Here is a 17,926-nt window from a genome sequence, read left to right on the forward strand (position 1 = left end):
AAACTGAAGAAATCATGAGGACTTATCGAGCAAATAGAAAAGTTAGAAGAACTCAAAAGCCTGAATCGAAGTGAAGTTTCACTAGCATTAAAACGATCAGGAGAACTGCTGGTCAGTGATCAGGATGGCCTGACTTCAAATGGAATCGAAGGAACTGGAATATAATTTAGATGACAAACCTGGTCCTCCATAAGCGCTCGCAACATTGATAACACTACAATATATATACTGGAACCTCAAGGTCTTTTAAAAAAAGCCTTCTCCGCAGCTGGAAGACGTTGAAAATGAGAGATTGACCATGGTCAGTCAGCAAATTCAAAAAAATATTTTGAATTATTAGGTCAATTGGGCCAACATTCACTGCCGGAATTTCTGTTTAACCTTTTCCTTAACAGAAATTTCCGTAGTGAATTTCCTTATTCTGGTAGAAGATTATCTATTTCATTCTCCATTTTCCGCCTCTAAACGTTCTTGCCCACTTTTCTTCAGATATAGAGTCATTCATTTTTATTCACCAATTATTCAATGGAATACCCAGGGAAATACAAAGGTAAAAATTGTATTGTTTCTAGCATCGTGGTTGGATAGCAGAGTATCAGTAGATTGCTCTGAAAGAAAATGTCCAATCACAGAGCGTGTTAAAAAATTAAGCCAATCAGAAATGGATACAGACATCCCTGCAAACCTGCGGGATACTAGCCTGTTCACAGACGGTCTTTTTTCTCTTCTAAGCCCGTCGAGCACCCGTGATAAAATATAAACCGTGGGGGATTTATTGACTGCCAGCGCAAGGGGGTTAGTGGTGGGGTAAGAAGCAAATATATTATTTTTCTTTCTCGCACTCCGCACTCGAAAAGAACGAAAAGAAAAATAAAATAACGTCTGTGTTCAGGCTAGTGGGATACCAGAACGAGCTTTTGGGAGCTGTTACACAGACTGTCTATATCAGGGATTTAGACTGTCTGCGACGCAGGCTGAGGGATATTAGCCAATTTTTACTGACAATAATTGTTCTGATCATGAAAAAATTTATCCTTATCTAGTACAGATGCAGGGACTGTGTTCTGGTATCTTTGTTAATGGTGATTTACAGAGGCTCAAAATTGGGAGGTATTGCCCCTGACAAAATCCAATTGAGCCAACTTAAGATTCTGTTTACAACTAAGATAATTGTGCATATTTACGTTAATTAATGATGCATATTTATGTTAATTAATGATTCAGTGATGACTGATTTTCTTTCAGTCTGAAGTCATTTAACTCGAATAGAGTTAAATCAAAGGTAATGAAAAATTAACACCTGCTATTAAATTGCAGTTAAGTGTAAGACTTTTCACAGTATGAGGTCTTACAGCAATTAACACCCAGTGGAGGCTATAAATAATTTTAAAGTTACCTAATGGGAATTGTAGTTTTAAAATAGCTACCCCAGACTATATACTAGGTATGAAAGCTTGCCGACTACCACTATTACATTCCAAAAGTAGCGTAATTTTTGCTTGTCATGAGAAAGCCAATTAAAAGCCTAATTAAATAATGGTGGAATGAAACACTTTTGATTATTTTGGGGTGCCTGACAGTTAAAAATGGCATATGAAAGACAATTTAACCACCACAAACCATACCACAGACGAAAACACTTGAAGTACATACGTAACAGTATAAATACAAACCGCTTTAGAATATAAAATTAGCAGAGAATTTACACAAGAGACTAACAAAGGTCAACAAAACAGCTTTGAACGACGGTTTTGAGGAATTAATTTACAATTTGAATAATTTTAAACTACGACACAGAGATTTTTACACACAGAATTTACTTTAAGCCATGAAACTTCCAGCTCCGTTTACCAGTTTTAATTGATTGTTTTCTGAAGGATAAACGATGCCAGCTCACTGTCCGAATAAAACGATCGAATGTCAATTTGCGACCCTCATACTGTCATGTTAAATGTTTCAGAGGATTAAGGCCGTGTTTTGGTATTCCTAAAGATGCACAGATATTTTCTCCATCCATCGATTGATATTATCCTTATCTAAAGTAATCTGCTCTTTAATTGTCTGGGATAGCTTTCATTTTAAACATCATTTAAGCTCATAAGGAAGGGTAATGCTTTTAGACGCGCGAACACTCCTAAACTATAAGCATTATATACACACGAAGACTGAAATTCCGATCTCACCATGACTTGTAGAGTGCTTTCCATGAACGCCTTTCGCAACAGGACTCGAAAGTAGATCTCTGTGTAACGTTTCAAGCCTTTGTCCTACATTTGAAAGCTCTCTTACCAGATGCGCGCTGAATTCTGTCTCTGATGTTTTTGTTTTAGCTGACGAAGAAGACGAAGCGCGTTTCCTGAGATCTTTCAATTCCAAACGTAATTCACCGTTTTCCTCCGCTAATTTCGATGTAAGTTTCTTCTCCTCTCGCAGTTTTCTTGCATCTTCATTGTGACATGCTTGAAAACTCTTTAACATTTGTTCATGAGTATGTCTCTCGCCTGAGACTTCATTTCGTAAGTGGGCTAACTCGTCGCGAAGTACAGCGTTTTCCTTTCGAAGACGATCGAACTCGTTCACGTCCACAGAATTTATGTGCTTGGCAGCCATACCATACGCTACTAGAAAAGAATTCAAGGTACGACATTAATCCAAAACGAAGAAGGAACGATGAATTTCAGCTGGACTCATGTTTTCCACGAGCGAAACCACACACAGATTCACAGTTTGAAAAATTTGTTCACTACATGGAACCAGGATAGCCTGACCAATCACGAGTGAGGATTTATTTCCCGGGATCAATGAAACCGACCAGGACCCAGGTTCCCATTTCCGTGAGAAATGAAAGAACAAAAGCTGGAATGGGAGGAAACTTACAAACCTAGGAATAGAGTGAACAGTAGCAAAATTTTTAGGTATTTGGCACAGTAACCCTGCTTTAGCCGAGTTTCTGGCCCTCCTTTGAACAAATTTGTAGGGGCCTTGCCGTCCATGTTACGGTGTCCAGCGAATTAAACACCTGAAGAAATCATGATCACTCAAAATACATCTTGCAAGCGTCGGTTTGCTTTTTTGGTAGATTTTCTTATGTGTTTCGACTGGTCTTCGTATTGATCCGTTTCCCCGAGGGATAGCTAACTTCTTCAGTCTTTCTTCTTCATGGAAATGCTGCTGTTTTTTGCTTTAGGTATGTATGTTTAGAAGTTTGTATTGCAGCAAATTCTCGTAAAATAAAGTAAGCACACATTGTTTTCGAAAATTTCGCGTTAATGTGATGCCGGTGATGTAAACCTAACTTTTGGAAAATTCGCGTTAAGTTTGTGTAACGTAAATTTTCTTCGCGTAAAAATAAATAACTCTTCTTCTCGTTGTCAACGTACATAGTAGTAGCCCCCTCACCCCCTCCCTCAGAAAGGCGGCTTTCTACAGGCTAATCGAAGAAGGCTGTTTAAAAAAGCGACAAACAACTATCGACTATCGTTGTTTAATATACTGTACTCCTAGTCCTTAGTGATAGTGCATCAAATTCCCTGAGAAATCCAAATTAAGGACAATCTACATATTATCATGATTTAAATTCAATCATTCCTTGCTCGCGGGACGTTTACTTTTTCCTCAGTTACACTTGCAAACCCCTTTTTGAAAAATTCCTGAATCTGCCACTGAAATCAGGTTTGTTGCAGGTTGAGTGAATGTAAGTTTCGCAAATTGATCTGTTGTTCTGACTGAGGGAGTAAAAACGACTCGAAGTAATCGTCTGAAATTCAGGCTAATCTGTTGGAAGACAAGTTGATTTGTATACATAGGTGGTAAACCCTGCAGCATCGCTTTTTTCGAGATTTTAAACTCGTTTTGCAGCAATAATGCAAACCTGCAAGTTGGACGTTTTTGTTGCTCGTTTTACCGTAGCTCAATTGATAATTGTAGTATTGTACATGAGTATTCAGATTCTCCTTGCCACCAGTTAAGAATTGAGACCACCTCTAATTCACAAGTATCACGCTTTTCTGTAAATTTCCTCGACCTCTCTGTACAAATACGACGTGAAAATGACCAATCTGAAGTTTAAATGGTGTGGTGATAAACTTGTTTTACCGCATCGATCTCAGCTTGACCTACCCTGCAATCAGTCTCCTTCGATCTTCGTAGATAAGTCGGGAAGAGGAAGGAACGCCTCCTCTTTCCCGACGTATCTAGGAAAGATCGAAGCGACTCTGCTAGCAGGGCAAGCTCGAACGCGCCGCGTTACCTCTCTTCCAACGCAAACGTGTTAAAGGTCGAATATGTGGAAGGAAACAACGCCATTTTTCAATGATGTTTTGCGTTGCCGTATACGACGACAAAGAAAACGTCAAAAATAAGGTGATTTCCCGTTCTCAGCTGTTCTCTCAAACTTCATTGTGATATAAAAGGCTGCATCAGATCTGTAAGAGATTTACTATGGCCTATCAGCTGCTCAAGTCTTATCAATGTTTTGGTTTTTTGCAGAGCGTGAAAACAAGCGGTTTTCTTCGTTAAAAGGCCTTTATTCGACTTCACATAGTTATTTATACTCCATCGTTCAATCAATTAATTTTTCTTCAATACACCCTTTAAACGGTCTTCAAAATATGCTCTCTGATACAATAACGAGCTTTTGCTTTAATAAATACCTTAAATATATAGAAAAAGAAACATAATGTTGCCCTAACAGAAAGCTGTAAATGCATCAGAACTGATTTTAGCCCTGCAGGTCCCAAAAAGTCTGCCTGAGCAAATAGTGGGGTCATTTAAACACAATTTGAACCAAAAAAACTATTTTATCCGACTCTAGGACTTATTTCAGAGGCTATTGATATTTTTTATTCGATCCCTCCTGCCCTAGCCTGCGCCTCAGACGGAACTAAACTTCCGGTTACTATAAAACAGTAGGCTGATTTAGCAACAGGACGGGAACGTCAGTTGACGACGGCAAAACGCGCGGAAAGGACTAAACACGACTTCCGGTGCCCAATTTGCCGTTGTGCCATTGGTCAAGCCAGTTGTTTAATTTGCGCGTGCCGTCGTCAACTGACGTTCCCGTTCTGTTGCTAAATCAGCCTAGTGTTAGATTAGGTCTGCGACGTAGGTTTCTCTGGACCCCGATTGTTCAAATGTTACGCTGTCCACCGGATAAATCACTATCCAGCGGATAAGTATTAAGAAACCAATTGTGTAATCCAGTGGACAGAAACTCATCCACTGGACGGCGCTATCCATCTTTTGAACGACTGGGGGCCAGATTTTACGGTGTGCTTTAGCTGAAGAAGATTGCAGCACTGTGAATGTTGGCCGCAACAGATTCTACTTCCTTCTTCAATTAATCATGATTTCAGTTATTAATACGTTACATGAACAACTTTGACGTTATCAACAGTTCCAAAATTACAGATTTACACCGTGTCAATTTTTTTTTTTCATTTTACAAAGTTAGCAGCCAAAGTTCTGGAGCGTGTTTTCACTTCTGAAGCTGTCTGTGGTCTTTGCGTCGCGTCATTTGTTCTTATTCTAGGCTGAGCGCTCGCTGGTAGACTTAATCTTTTCTGTGCTCTTGGTTTTGTATTCCCCAAGGCTCCTGCCATTTTGGGTTGCTGGATAATTCCTCCAAGACTTTTTCTTCCTGGTCTTTTTGCAGGTTGATTTGTAATCCCACCAGCCAAGCTCGACCTTGCAGGTCTCTCGGAGATTCCACGCACGTGGTCAGCTGTCTGTGGTCTCTTACTAACCGAATCCTCTTTTTGCATCCTTGCATTTCTAAAGAAAAGAAACTTTAGATTACCATTTCATATTTTAATATTTTGTTTCAAGAAATTCCACATTTTATCAGTGATTTTTCCAGTTACTCGTCTACATATTTGAACACGCTCAAAAGATGGCGACCAATATATGATTGGCCAGAAAAAGGTTACATCATATTGTTGTATAAATGTTTCAGGCTTTAGGGGAGAACGAAATTTCTAGGAGTTTACCCAGTGTACAAAATGAAAATTCCAGAACCCAGAACTCGACCATTTTAATAAAGCGCTTTAAGTAAATAAATTTCCAAATATTAAACTTTAACAGCCTCTATTAATCCACCACACCCCATCTCACTTCATCCAATACAATAATGGAATTGCAACAGTTTACCGTACGCGGGAAGAATAAAAACAATTTTCAAAGAATTGACCAGAGCTCTCGAAGAAAATTTTTTAATCCATTGGGTAGTACAGTAATTCCCCGAGTACAAATCCTTATATCTTTCTTCATAATGTGTAATTGGAGTACTTTTTTATACATGTTTCTTCAAACAAATATCCGAAGCCAACTACTGCGTTCTTTCTGTCAGCGCCTACTCTAGGAATTAGCAGCAATGTAACTACAATTCATAACTTACAATGGTCTCTCTGGAGCTGTAGTCGGTCTGTTGACTTGTTTCTTGGACCTTCAACAAGAAAAATATAAATTTAAATCATCAATTTATCGCTTTTTAGACTTATCAATAATTTGATTCGTGTAAAAACAACAGACTCAAAACAAACGAAAATTTGGATTGGGGCTGGTATACTTTAAAAAAGTGCTGAGGAGACTGTAGTGAAAAAGCCCTTTGATCACCTATTTAACAATTACTATGATTCAATAATCAGTGAGGTACGTGGCACCAAGTTGACTATTTGACTCTAAGAAAACAAAATTTAAGTGTTGTCGAAAAAATGCAACCTGCAACCATAAGCATTTGTTTTCACAACGTGAATTTATGAAAGTATTGTTTGTCACTTGAAAAACTACTAAAACTACAACAATTATTGAACTTCTTAGCCTTGAAATGTTCATTTCTTATTTTGAGACTACTTCATTTTTTTCTGGGATAGTATGGTTCATTAGTATATCTTCTTCTTCCTTAGAAGCCTGCGAAGCCAGTGGCGGTATTAGCGGTTAAGTGCTACACATTAAAACACCATAAAGTAAATCTCGCCTTCTCTTTGGTCAATTACCCAATCATGAATTGCTCATGGGTAGACTGCGAGCAGTCTCTCTTTTTCTTCAGATTTAGTAAGGGGAATGCACGCGCGCGAGCGTTGAGCGGCGAAGCCGCGAGACGCGAGAAACGAGGGCGGCCCCGTCGCGTGCCTTCAGTCACGCGCGTGGTCATTTGCGTGTCTCGGGAGTTTTGCTCGACGGACCAAGAAAAAAGAGAGACTGCTCGTAGTCTAGCTCATGGGTGACTGCAGCTTGGTTTCTACTAACACGCAATGGCCAGTTTAACTGCCGTATGGTTATATAAATAACCCAGTACCTTGTCTTGTCTGGTAGAGGTGGTGATGTATGTCCCTGCTGTGGTTTGAGTACTCTAGAGAAGCAAAGAAGGATTAAGTCAGCTTGCTATGTAGCTTAAGAACACAGATGACATTACGCAACACCACCGCTTGTTTACCAGTGAAATGACGTCTGAGAAACGAGTGCAGAAATTCCATACTATTCTATTTTATTCTTAATTATTCTATTCTTAATCCAGCTTCGAACAACCCAACCCAGCTGTTTTCTTAGGCTACTTACTAGGGAAAGCAGTCAATAAAGCAAGGATCATTATAATGGGCTATTTCTGAATTACCTCAAGGTCCCTTTTCAACACAAGTATAACAGTAAAGTCTTTATTTGCATGCTAAATCTCACGCAAATAAAACTCGTTTATACACTGGTTTGTATTTTGTCTTGTGATTCAGTCTTGGCGAGAGTTAACAGCAAAAATGATTCTTGGCGGAGAAAACTGAAGTTATGAGGCAAGGATGCACAATGCTTTAACATGGTACATACAGTGCAAATAGATCTGTCATTTCCCTCAAGATCAAGGATTACAGAAACTAAAACACATTTGTCCTTTCATGACATGCAAGAGTAAAACGTCTAACCAACAAGCAAACTGACCTAATGTTCCAATTCTTCCTTTTCCTCTCTTCCCGAGGATCATGTTTTAACTTCACTTCTGTATTTTCAGTTTGTTTTACAGAACTTTCAGCAAAATAGGAGTTAAGGTTCAATGCTTGTATACTTGACAACACTTGTGCAATGGAAAAGAGTGGTTCCCGTTCTTCAGTGCAAGAAGCCTTCCAACCATAAAATTAAGCCAGTTTGTTTCATAACTGCATGCCAAATTTATTTATCTGAGCAGTGAAAGTGCACCATTTTTTAAATGTAAAATGTAATGCTTCATTGAACATTAAATTTTGATACCCAACTCTAACGTGTGTCACAGACGTAATCTAGCCCCAGTTGGAACCATCTAAGAGACAGATGGCAAGATCCTTGGACAGGGCCTCTTACATACTCAAAAAATTACTGGAAGTGCATTTTGAATTCCCTTCTTGGATAACCCGACTGGCAAATTGATAATTAGTTTTTAAACAAGCCAATAACAGCACATACGCAAACCCTGGTACACGGGTGGAGGCCCTGGTAAACCCAGCACCAGCTGTAATTGATTTCAACTCATGGTTCCCATTGATTACCCCAGATGACAGGTTTACAGAGATAAGAAGTCTGCTTGGTCTCAATAAAGTTTAAACTGAAGGATACTGGTTGAACCCTTCTTGTCTCCGCTGGATTGCTCGTAGAGTGACAGCAGATAGCTTGGATTGGCCTACAGAACTCTGTCAATAAATCAATATTGATGTACATTGTCAAGCCACAGGCATTAACTGCAATATCATAAATGACCTGATAAACGCCCACTTCCAATTAATAAATGCCTCTTTATCTAATAAACACCCCCTCAACGCTGTTAAAATTTTATTAGATGCCCCTCTCTAATAAATTCCCACCGTCTAATAGATGCCCAATGAGAATTACTCCAGAATACCAGGAATTAGCAAAGAGGAGCAAAATTTAAATCATTCAATTCATTCAGTTTCTTGCTTGATTAACAAGGCTTTGCATATTTCATTTTGTTCAATGTCAAGTTCAAAGTAAGGATGGACTGATGATGGCAACACAATAACCCTAAGTGAGGGTTCTTACATCCATGTTGAAATTTGAAAGGGCGATATGGATCTCTAGACAAATCAATTGACAGAGTGGATATTCTGCTATTTTCTAACTCTCTTGATATTTTTGCCGAAAGCATATTATTTTTGTTGAGCTTTTTACGGTTATAAGAATAAACGCCTCTCTCTCTTAAATGCCTACTACCTATTAAACGCCCCCACTTGGACCTCTAAAATTAAACAGAACACTCAGGCTTTTATTAGGTCAATTTACGGTAACCTCTTATGTAGGTATCACGTGTTCAGTTCAGTGTTTATTTCAGTGTTTAAGTTGCCATCAAATATTTAATCTCACAGTCTTTGCATTAATTTTTTTTTGGCAAAATACAACAGGCCAAAATATTGGGAAGTGTTATTTAATATGCTCAGTTAAGATGTTTGTTTGCTATGTGGCCAGCACTTTGTCAAAAAAGACTTAAGCTTAATTTAAAATGTAAAGGCAGCAAAATCAGGTTAATAATAGTAATTAATTAATTAATTAAAAATGTCTATAGCACTCTTTCCAGATGTGATCAAAAGTGCTTTACAAAAATTTCATACAATATTGAATGGAGAAAAAGTAAAAAATAAAATTTAAAGCGATTCGTTAAAAAGAAAGGTCTTGATTGATTTCTTAAAACCATTTAACGAAGCAACACTTCTAATATCAGCAGGCAGTTTGTTCCAAAGCGCAGGGGCAGCAGCACCAAAGGAGTGAGCACCAACTGTAGACAGCATTTTCTGTGTAGGAGGTAGCAACAGAGTACTGTTGTTTGAGCGCAGACCGTAAGTAGATTTGGGTTTGACAGTTATAAGTTCACTGATGTAGGGAGGAGAGAGACCGTGAATAGCCTTGAAAGTGAGAAGCAGGATCTTGAATTGAATTCTAACCTGAACCAACTGTTATTGTATACTGTAGCAGATACGCATCCCTTACCCTGGTGGTTCTTTTAGCTTGCTTCACTCTTGCCAGACTTCTTGACTGAGCAATGTAAGACATTCTCTCTTTCACAGGAATACTAAAGAACACATCATGGAGGCTACACCTGGCAATCTTGAGCTAAAGAGAAAAGGAAATACCTAATAACCTCTTCTGACTACATGCAACTAACTCTAGTAAGAGGATACCTGGACTTGTAATTTAGAGCCCCCGAGTTCAAGTACTGTCCTGACTGCTAGCTGGATTTGTTCTCCTGCAGTAGTCCTGAGTTCAAATCCTTGGCCATGCTTGTAAAATAGCCAACTGGTTCACCTCCTACCAGTTGGGGTTTTTAATCATGTTATGATCTATTTAAATTATTTTTTGTTTCATTATCCCTTAAAAGCTCCATGAGGGGAGGGGATAATTTAAGTATTATTATTTTTATTATCACAATGATATTATTATTATTATTATTATTATTATTATTATTATTATTATTATTATTATTATAATCATAACTATAACAAAATTCTCAAATCTGGTTGGCTATCAACTTACCTAATTTCAGCCTTAATTGGACAGTTTAATAGGACAGTACGCATCATGCATAAGTAATTGGACAGTACGCGCCATTACATGTGCGCTTAAATGGCTTTTTTTCACTACTGGTAAAAAGAAGATCTTGAAATTCCTCGTGTTTTGATTTTAAAAAAGAGCCTTATATATATAACAAATTTTGTTAAGGTTATGATTAATTGGTAACCGAACTTCGTGTCGTCCAATTCGGTCTGTAATCAAACTCGTGATTAAACAAATCAGACTCCCACGATTTTGTTAATCACTCGTATGATTACAGACCGAATTGGACTCCACTCACTCCTGTGGACCCGACACTCTTGGCATTTTGCATGGTTACTAATGAACAGTTTAACTGCAGTATTATAGTAAGGCTTTTTTATGCAAAGGATCAAGTCATTTTAAAATGGTTATACTGGATCATAGTTTACTTACGTGACCCTCCACATTTTGTTTCAACATTTTTTCCTGCATGGACTGTCCGTCATCTTTTGATATGTCTGCCAGCACATCCTTGGTATCCTGGCATTGAAAAGTATTTTTTTCATTACTGCATTTAGCAAAAGAGTATCTTAAAAATACATAATCTTGACTTAAGACTTGAAACTAGACCAGCCAATTATTGCAAGTCTAACACTCTGACCAGCTATGCTATGCTGCCTTCTTACTCTCTTTAATCCCACAAATATAAAGATCTCATTCATAATGCACGGGCCCCAAACTGGTCTGATTTTAAAACCATCAGCCCAAACCAGATTGCATCTTTTGATCGCCATCCATTGGACCTACTATCCCTAACTTTGACTAACGGTGAACACAGACTGCAAGCATGGCATTTAACCTGTACATACTTAGCAAGGTGTTGTATTATATGCCTGGCACAGCAGGTATCAGAATATTATCCAGTCTGATATTTCAGACTTTCAAAACAGCAGGTCTTAAGTTTGTCCATTAACAACCATAGGGTCAGGGTTATCAAAAAAATAAAGAAAGAAGGGGGAGAAAAAATTAGGCTTTGGAAGTACATTAATGGAAGGCAAAAATTGCCCACTGCCCCCCTTCAAATAGTTGTCTGGGAACCTCTCCAGGGAAAATTATAATTTTGGGGCCCTGAAAAGTGAATTTCAGTGCATTATGAGTGACCAGGGGAAGAAATTTAGCTGCTACATGACCCTATAACATAAGTGATTTTTATTGACTTTTTTTCATCCAATGACATGCTGTGAAACAATTAATACAACAGATTTATTAACCTCCTTAAAATACATTATTTTCTGCGTGTAGCCAGTATTTCCATGACAACTAGATGGCAATTCAACACTTATCAGGGCTTCAAAAGAACCCTGTGGGATGCTAGTCCACAACACAAAAACAATGGTCAGAATGAAGGTTATAATATTAATATTGGAAACTAATCAACATCAGTGAGCATGCGAATCTCTTACCTTAATGGTCTGTATAAGGCCCTGTACTTTGGCTGTTTTCATCAAACACCTGGTCAAAAATCCCTTTGCATGCGCAGATAGTTTAGCAAACTTGTCTCTTCCATTGCTCTCAAAAAACTACAAAAAAATTTGAAACAAGACCCTCAATAACATCCTATTATATGACCTTGTAAGATTTTTGAAACATCATCTTTATAAAACAGTTCAAAAAAACAAACAAAATTTGTTTGTTGTTTTCAACTGTTTTATAATGATGATATGGTAAATTGACACAGTTAACAACACAAAGCAACATTGGAAGTACAACACACTGCAAATTAATAATGCAAACGTCATGTATAAGTAAAAACTACCGGGGTCTAAAATTGACGTACATGCACAAGTCAACATTCAAAGTGTGTAAACTTAAATTATTTATGTTTATTATTCCAATGATTTGGCATGGTGTCACTTAAATAACCATATGCATTTCCAGGTCTACATGCCACAAGTTTTAAAATCATGCACTGTCATTAGCTTTAATAATCTTAAGATAACGGAAGGGGGACTGATCGCATGAATGCTTTCAACAAGAAAAGTTAAGAAAAATGCTGGGATGTCTAACACAAAGTTTGCCTCAGAAAACAGCCGACATTTGGCGATGCTACCGCTGGTTTCCCCGCCAAATGACGTCTCAGAAATGAGCGCAGAAATTCCATACTGATAACACGTCACTACCCAGATCTGGGTAGTGCCTCTGATTGGTTAAATCAAATTTCCCACGTTGTACGATCAATCAGAAGTAGTCCCCAGATCTGGGTAGTGTGTATGGAATCAGTATGGAATTTCTACGCTTGGTTCTCAAACGTCATTTGGCAGGGAAACCAGTGTGGTAGCGTCACCAAATGTCAGCTGTTTTCTCAGGCTAACACTAAGTTACCTTCAGATTTCCTTTTGACGCTGCAGAATTTTTATGGCTGTAATTCCTCTTCGAGAAGCCTGTGTGTATGTTTTCCTTATCATTCATTACAGTCTGCACATTTCTGGCAGGACGTTCAGAAATTAAAGTTTCTCTAAACCTTGTCACACTTGACTCCATGTGAACAACATGGTTCTCTTTATCAGAGGAAGACTCTGGTTCAGTGTGATGGTCTTGTGCATCAAGGTCAAGATTTTCTGCACTGAGCTCAAGTATGGAGTACATTTCACCCGGTGGCATTGAAAGAGGTCTACGGAGAGGTGAAGACCTGTCAATCACATGGGGACGATTTGAATCCAGAGATTCTTTGAGGTCTGAAGTCCTTGTTGATGGCAATGAAGTAGACCTTGGTCTCCCAGATGCACATGTAGGAGTACTGCTTTGAAAAGTTGAGTAATTTTGGTCTAACTCTACTGAATGTTCTCTCTGCTGTTTACGAAGTCTCTGCAGCTCTTGTTGCTTCAGAGCATCCATGTGCTTTTGCTTCTCTTCAAGCAACTTTTGCCTCAGCTTTTCCAAATTTATCAGTGTTTCATCCTGATCAGAGAGGGTGGGTCTTTGTGACCATCCAGAAGTCTCAGATATTTCTTTTCCAACTTGTTGTTTTGAGGATAAAGGTTTTATGAGTTTCTTAGGATTTTTCGATTGGGTAGTAGTTGGCTGTTGTTTATGGCTAACATAATCTTGGACAGTTCCTGATTTTCTGTTAATCTGCTGTTTGGCTAAAGACTGAGGCTGTAGTTCTACAACAGAACGCACAGTTGAGTTGCTTGAATCTGCAATGAATTATATAAATAAGCAACTTTAAGCACACAAAATAATCACAAACCTGGTGCGGGTACCTAAAAAAGGATCTGTTTACATTAGTGTGATTATCAAAGCGAGTATTATACACTGACACTGTGTGAACATAGTGTGAACATGGCCTAAGAGTTCCTGTTTATAAAAAGATCAATTCTGAAACCTCTATTACCAACAATATCATTCCCTCACCTGAAAAAGCCAAAGACAGGGAAGTAGATGCAAGAGAATCATATTCCAGTCCATTCCTCTCTGGCTGAAATGATGCTGATTTATTTCTCAAAGTTGAATCCAAAGGAATGTCTGAGAACATTTCATCAGTAGCAACAGACAGTTGTGAAAAAGGTCTCTTAACTTCAGAAATCTCATTATCCATTGTGGAGCTAAGAGGAATATCCATGTGGTCAAATCCCAATGGTACAGTTCGAATTTTCTCCCTGGAATCTACTTTTCTTACAAACTGGTGTTCTAATAATTCACTTTCACCAGAGCTCATGAGCATTGACTCAGGCAGATACCCAATCTGGCTCAACACTCTTCTTGATTTGTCAGTTTTATTTTCAGAACTTCTCCCATAACTTGAAACATCCAAAGCAAATGGATGTAGTTCATGTGTTACAGGTTGTGAATGATTTTGCTGCAATGTTCTGTTAGTACCTGCCATGTCGGCAATTTCATTAATAACTGTTCTCTCTAAAATACTCTCAGTATCATCATTCATTTCAGTTAACATTTTTGCCTCTCTTTGTCCCTATGGAATTAAACAAAATACAGGTGTTAGCAGTACACTGGTGCTAAGAAAAATAACAAGTGGAAACAGAATTCCTTCTGCTGTTCCATTAAAAACAACAGAAAGAAATTCCAGACACATCCAACAGATTGGAGGTTAAAAAGTTGGAATATTATTGTCAAACTCAGAAAACCGCAAACGGCTGAAAAATTTCAGGAATGTTTATTATGTAGTGACCAATCACAATGAAGTTCAGGACAATTTTTTATTGCGAGCAAACCACAAAACCACAAACTAAGACGAGATCAAGCAAAACTAACTACAAGAAAATGACTGAAGAACTGACAATTTGACTAACAATGGACGACTGTTTAACTGTGACAATAGACGGATCAAAACACACCAATTACTGATTACAAGTCTTCATAGCCAATAACATCACGGCTTAACTGACAGACGACCAATAACATCGCGACGTAATTGACCAATCAGATCAATAACCAGAGTATAATACCATCAACTGACGTGATACAACTCACTTTGACTCTGAAGATGACTACCGCACAGGTTGTCGAAACGTCAGTCACTGTCAACAACAACAGTCCTATTCAAGACTACGTTCTGACACCTGGGCGATCAAACTCAACCTACTTTTGAAATGACTCCTGCCTGGTTGAAACCTTTCACAGTTTCACAAACTAACTACTGTTGCTATTTGCGGTTTAGCTTTCTCTTCGCAACACAATAACATTCCATTAATTTTTTTTGGTGTTCACAGTTTTGTGAGTTTCACAGTAAGTCAATTCAATGTTCATATTTTCATTAACTGCATTGTGAAGCTAAATGATTCTTCAGACCAACAAAAGTAAACGGGCATGAAACCCACCATAGCAATACAGCCAAAGTCATAGAGTAAAAAATGATTTTGGCTAGGAGTAAATAAGCTTAAACAAGCCAAAATGCTATCTTTCTTGGCATTGTACCTGAATCCTGTCCATTACAGACATGACTTGCAAGATAAGGTCAGAGTACTTTTCTCTTCTTCTGTCAAAAAGCTTGGTTTCACACCTCACTGCCTGTCTTCTGTACTCACGCATCTCAGCTCTCTGTTCTTCTGTCAGCTACAACAAAAATAACTATAAATCATTAATTATTAATAATTATTAATTATTAATATCAGCTATTTCAAAATCATTCTTGGGCTACCTTCTACCAAAAATATCAGATCTTGATTTCTAGAGCAAGGTAGAAAGCTAAAACTCTTTTCTTGGAGTATAGAGACTGGTTTATGGATACTTTACACTATTTTTTTCTGAAGATTTTTGGAGGTGCATGCATGTAACATCTCAAGGCCCAATACCTGGATACCAAAGTGAGAGGTGAATTATAAAAAAATAAAAGTAAAATATAATAATATTGCATGCAAATGTTTATCTTACTTCAACTTTAGCTGATGAAACACCTGTCTGAGTCAGCACAGCTTGGTACATGACCACTAAACACAGGTTGCCAAATTGGTGACTTTTACTGCAATAATATAGTTGCCGAATTTTTCATCTTCTTGCCATGGTGATCAAAATGGTCAAAGTTTGGAGTGATGAATAAGTTGAGACACTTTGCTCTCAAGGAGAAGAGAAAGAACCTTTCCCCTTTCATCCCTTGGGATGGGTCCAGATTGTTTTGTTCTCCAAAATATACCTCATTAAATGAAAATGTTGAGATATGTCATTAAATTTTAATGACATATCTCAACATTTTTGTGAACAGTTGAAGATCTGCCATGCTTATAAACAGCCCAGAACAGACGTCTCCACCTGCTAGTTGCGATTCACCCAGTCCACTATCCTTGAGCTACATTATATTATTATATACCAAATTGCAATAGCAATGTCGCAACCAAAAGTAAAAACAACAAAAAGCAATTGGCTTAAATTTTATGGCTAAGTAGCACAAGTCAACAGCTTCTTAACTTTAATACTAGGGTCAGTTTCATTAATCAACCATCGGTTACCCATAGTGGAACATATCTGCCTAATTTTGCATTTTTCCATGACCATATTATTGTGATCAGATGCACATTATTGCAACTTTTACTCGTGTTTACCAACTGCAAAATAATGATAGACAGCAAAACATTTGCATTATAATCATAGACAAAAAACAAACGCTGGTCACTATGGTAATTTATTGTTAGAGCAGATAATTCTAAAAGTGCTCTCAAAGGGACAAATACTATTTTACTGCTGAACAAAAATTAACACACAATCATCCAATTTATTAAGACAAAGGGACTAATGGCTGAATGCTACACAGAATAATTAGTTTCCTGCCTTTTCAGGGTAGGCATTCTCTAGCTGCAGATTTTGCAGGTTTATTAAATTTCATGAAAGCCATAGCCATGCCGTAAATCACGCGCCAACATCAACTTCTAATGAAGAGGAAAGACGCCAACAGCGTTTACATGAATTTTAAACTTCGTTACTAAAGTGAAATTGTACAGATATTTATAGCACGAACTGAAAAGAAGGAGCTGGAATACAAAGGTTTTTCTCAATTCGTTGAAAATGCAAACCTGTGCGAAAATACTACAAATACACCAACAAGTCATACGTATTTGCACAAAAGTGGCAATGACGCCAAAAAATTGTGTCAACACAATTTATCTTAAGCTTAAACTGGCTTCGTTAAGACCTCTTTGCACCGAAAGTAAACATTCTAGTTATACTTTTAATAAAGCAGATCATACCAAAGGTGGAGGAAGTTGCATTCTGTTTATTCCCAATATCTTTGTGTAAGATTTCGCCGAGGTAAAAGCGTTGTTTGAAAGGCATTTCCCTTCCTCACAGCTTGTTTGCTCAAACAGATCACGCAAACAAGCTGGCATCTCTTCCAAATAACGCTCCTGAAATTTCACATAAATGCATTTTCGTTAATCCAACTAACTTATATATTGCAAGCAAGTGCAAAGAATGTCAATCTCCCAGGAGAACGTGATTATAAAAAGTTTAAAAAGCGACCATTACCGTCGAGTCTTCTTCCCGCGCCATTTTTGAAACTCCGATGTGCCAGAGCTGATGAAAGAGATCTGGTATCGAGTAAATTTACGAATACAACGAATACAAAAATCCACTTAAAATATCTTCATGTAACACGTAACTATGTGTCACTCAACATAAGTATGCATTACTATCCATAGCACCTATCACTTTATTATATACATACTGAGAAATACTCACCAAAAAGCTATGTCGTAAATTTTCGTACGTTAATTAATTCTAGCCAATCAGAGGAGCGAACGATGGTTTTCACACGTGAAAAAAATGATACGTCCAATCAGAATCGCGAACGATGTTTTTTCACGTGTGAGAAAAATGATACGTCCAATCAGAGGCCACAGAGGTGTGTGAGTTTCGCGCCAAAATTCCCGCCTTTTATTGCAGCTTGCAGCGCCGCTTCGCACACATTCAACGAGAAAAG

The 17,926-nt window shown here is 37.9% G+C and overlaps 2 protein-coding genes across 2 annotated transcripts in view; both read right to left on the reverse strand.

Moving 5' to 3' along the window:
* The window catches only part of LOC140941159 (myosin-IIIb-like), a 34,931-nt gene extending 32,191 nt beyond the window's left edge, over positions 1-2,740 (reverse strand). Inside the window, exon 1 of the mRNA XM_073390137.1 lies at positions 2,184-2,740. Coding sequence (XP_073246238.1) covers positions 2,184-2,610 — 427 coding nt within the window. The 5' untranslated portion in view covers positions 2,611-2,740. The remainder of the gene's footprint in view (positions 1-2,183) is intronic.
* Positions 2,741-4,521: 1,781 nt separating this feature from the next.
* Positions 4,522-17,346, reverse strand: LOC140941610 (uncharacterized). The gene is made up of 12 exons (XM_073390630.1): positions 17,196-17,346; positions 15,433-15,570; positions 13,912-14,470; positions 12,880-13,694; positions 11,961-12,077; positions 10,951-11,037; positions 9,955-10,077; positions 8,572-8,645; positions 7,924-8,007; positions 7,295-7,348; positions 6,395-6,442; positions 4,522-5,772 (listed from the first exon to the last, which is right to left on the reverse strand). Exons 1-12 carry the CDS (start codon positions 17,331-17,333, stop codon positions 5,436-5,438), a joined length of 2,574 nt encoding a protein of 857 aa, XP_073246731.1. The 5' UTR covers positions 17,334-17,346; the 3' UTR covers positions 4,522-5,435.
* Positions 17,347-17,926: the final 580 nt, after the last annotated feature.

Source organism: Porites lutea, chromosome 6, assembly GCF_958299795.1.
Source record: "Porites lutea chromosome 6, jaPorLute2.1, whole genome shotgun sequence".
Lineage (NCBI taxonomy): Eukaryota > Metazoa > Cnidaria > Anthozoa > Scleractinia > Poritidae > Porites > Porites lutea.

Bases quoted from the DNA above. Each gene is read 5' to 3' on its own strand.
- LOC140941610 (XM_073390630.1), bottom strand. From the start codon at position 17,333: ATGCCAGCTTGTTTGCGTGATCTGTTTGAGCAAACAAGCTGTGAGGAA. The intron at 6,443-7,294 runs GTACTGGGTTAT...TTCTTGTTGAAG, and splicing joins CCTCTACCAGACAAGACAAG to GTCCAAGAAACAAGTCAACA. The intron at 5,773-6,394 runs GTAAGTTATGAA...TCTTTTCTTTAG, and splicing joins ACAGCTCCAGAGAGACCATT to AAATGCAAGGATGCAAAAAG.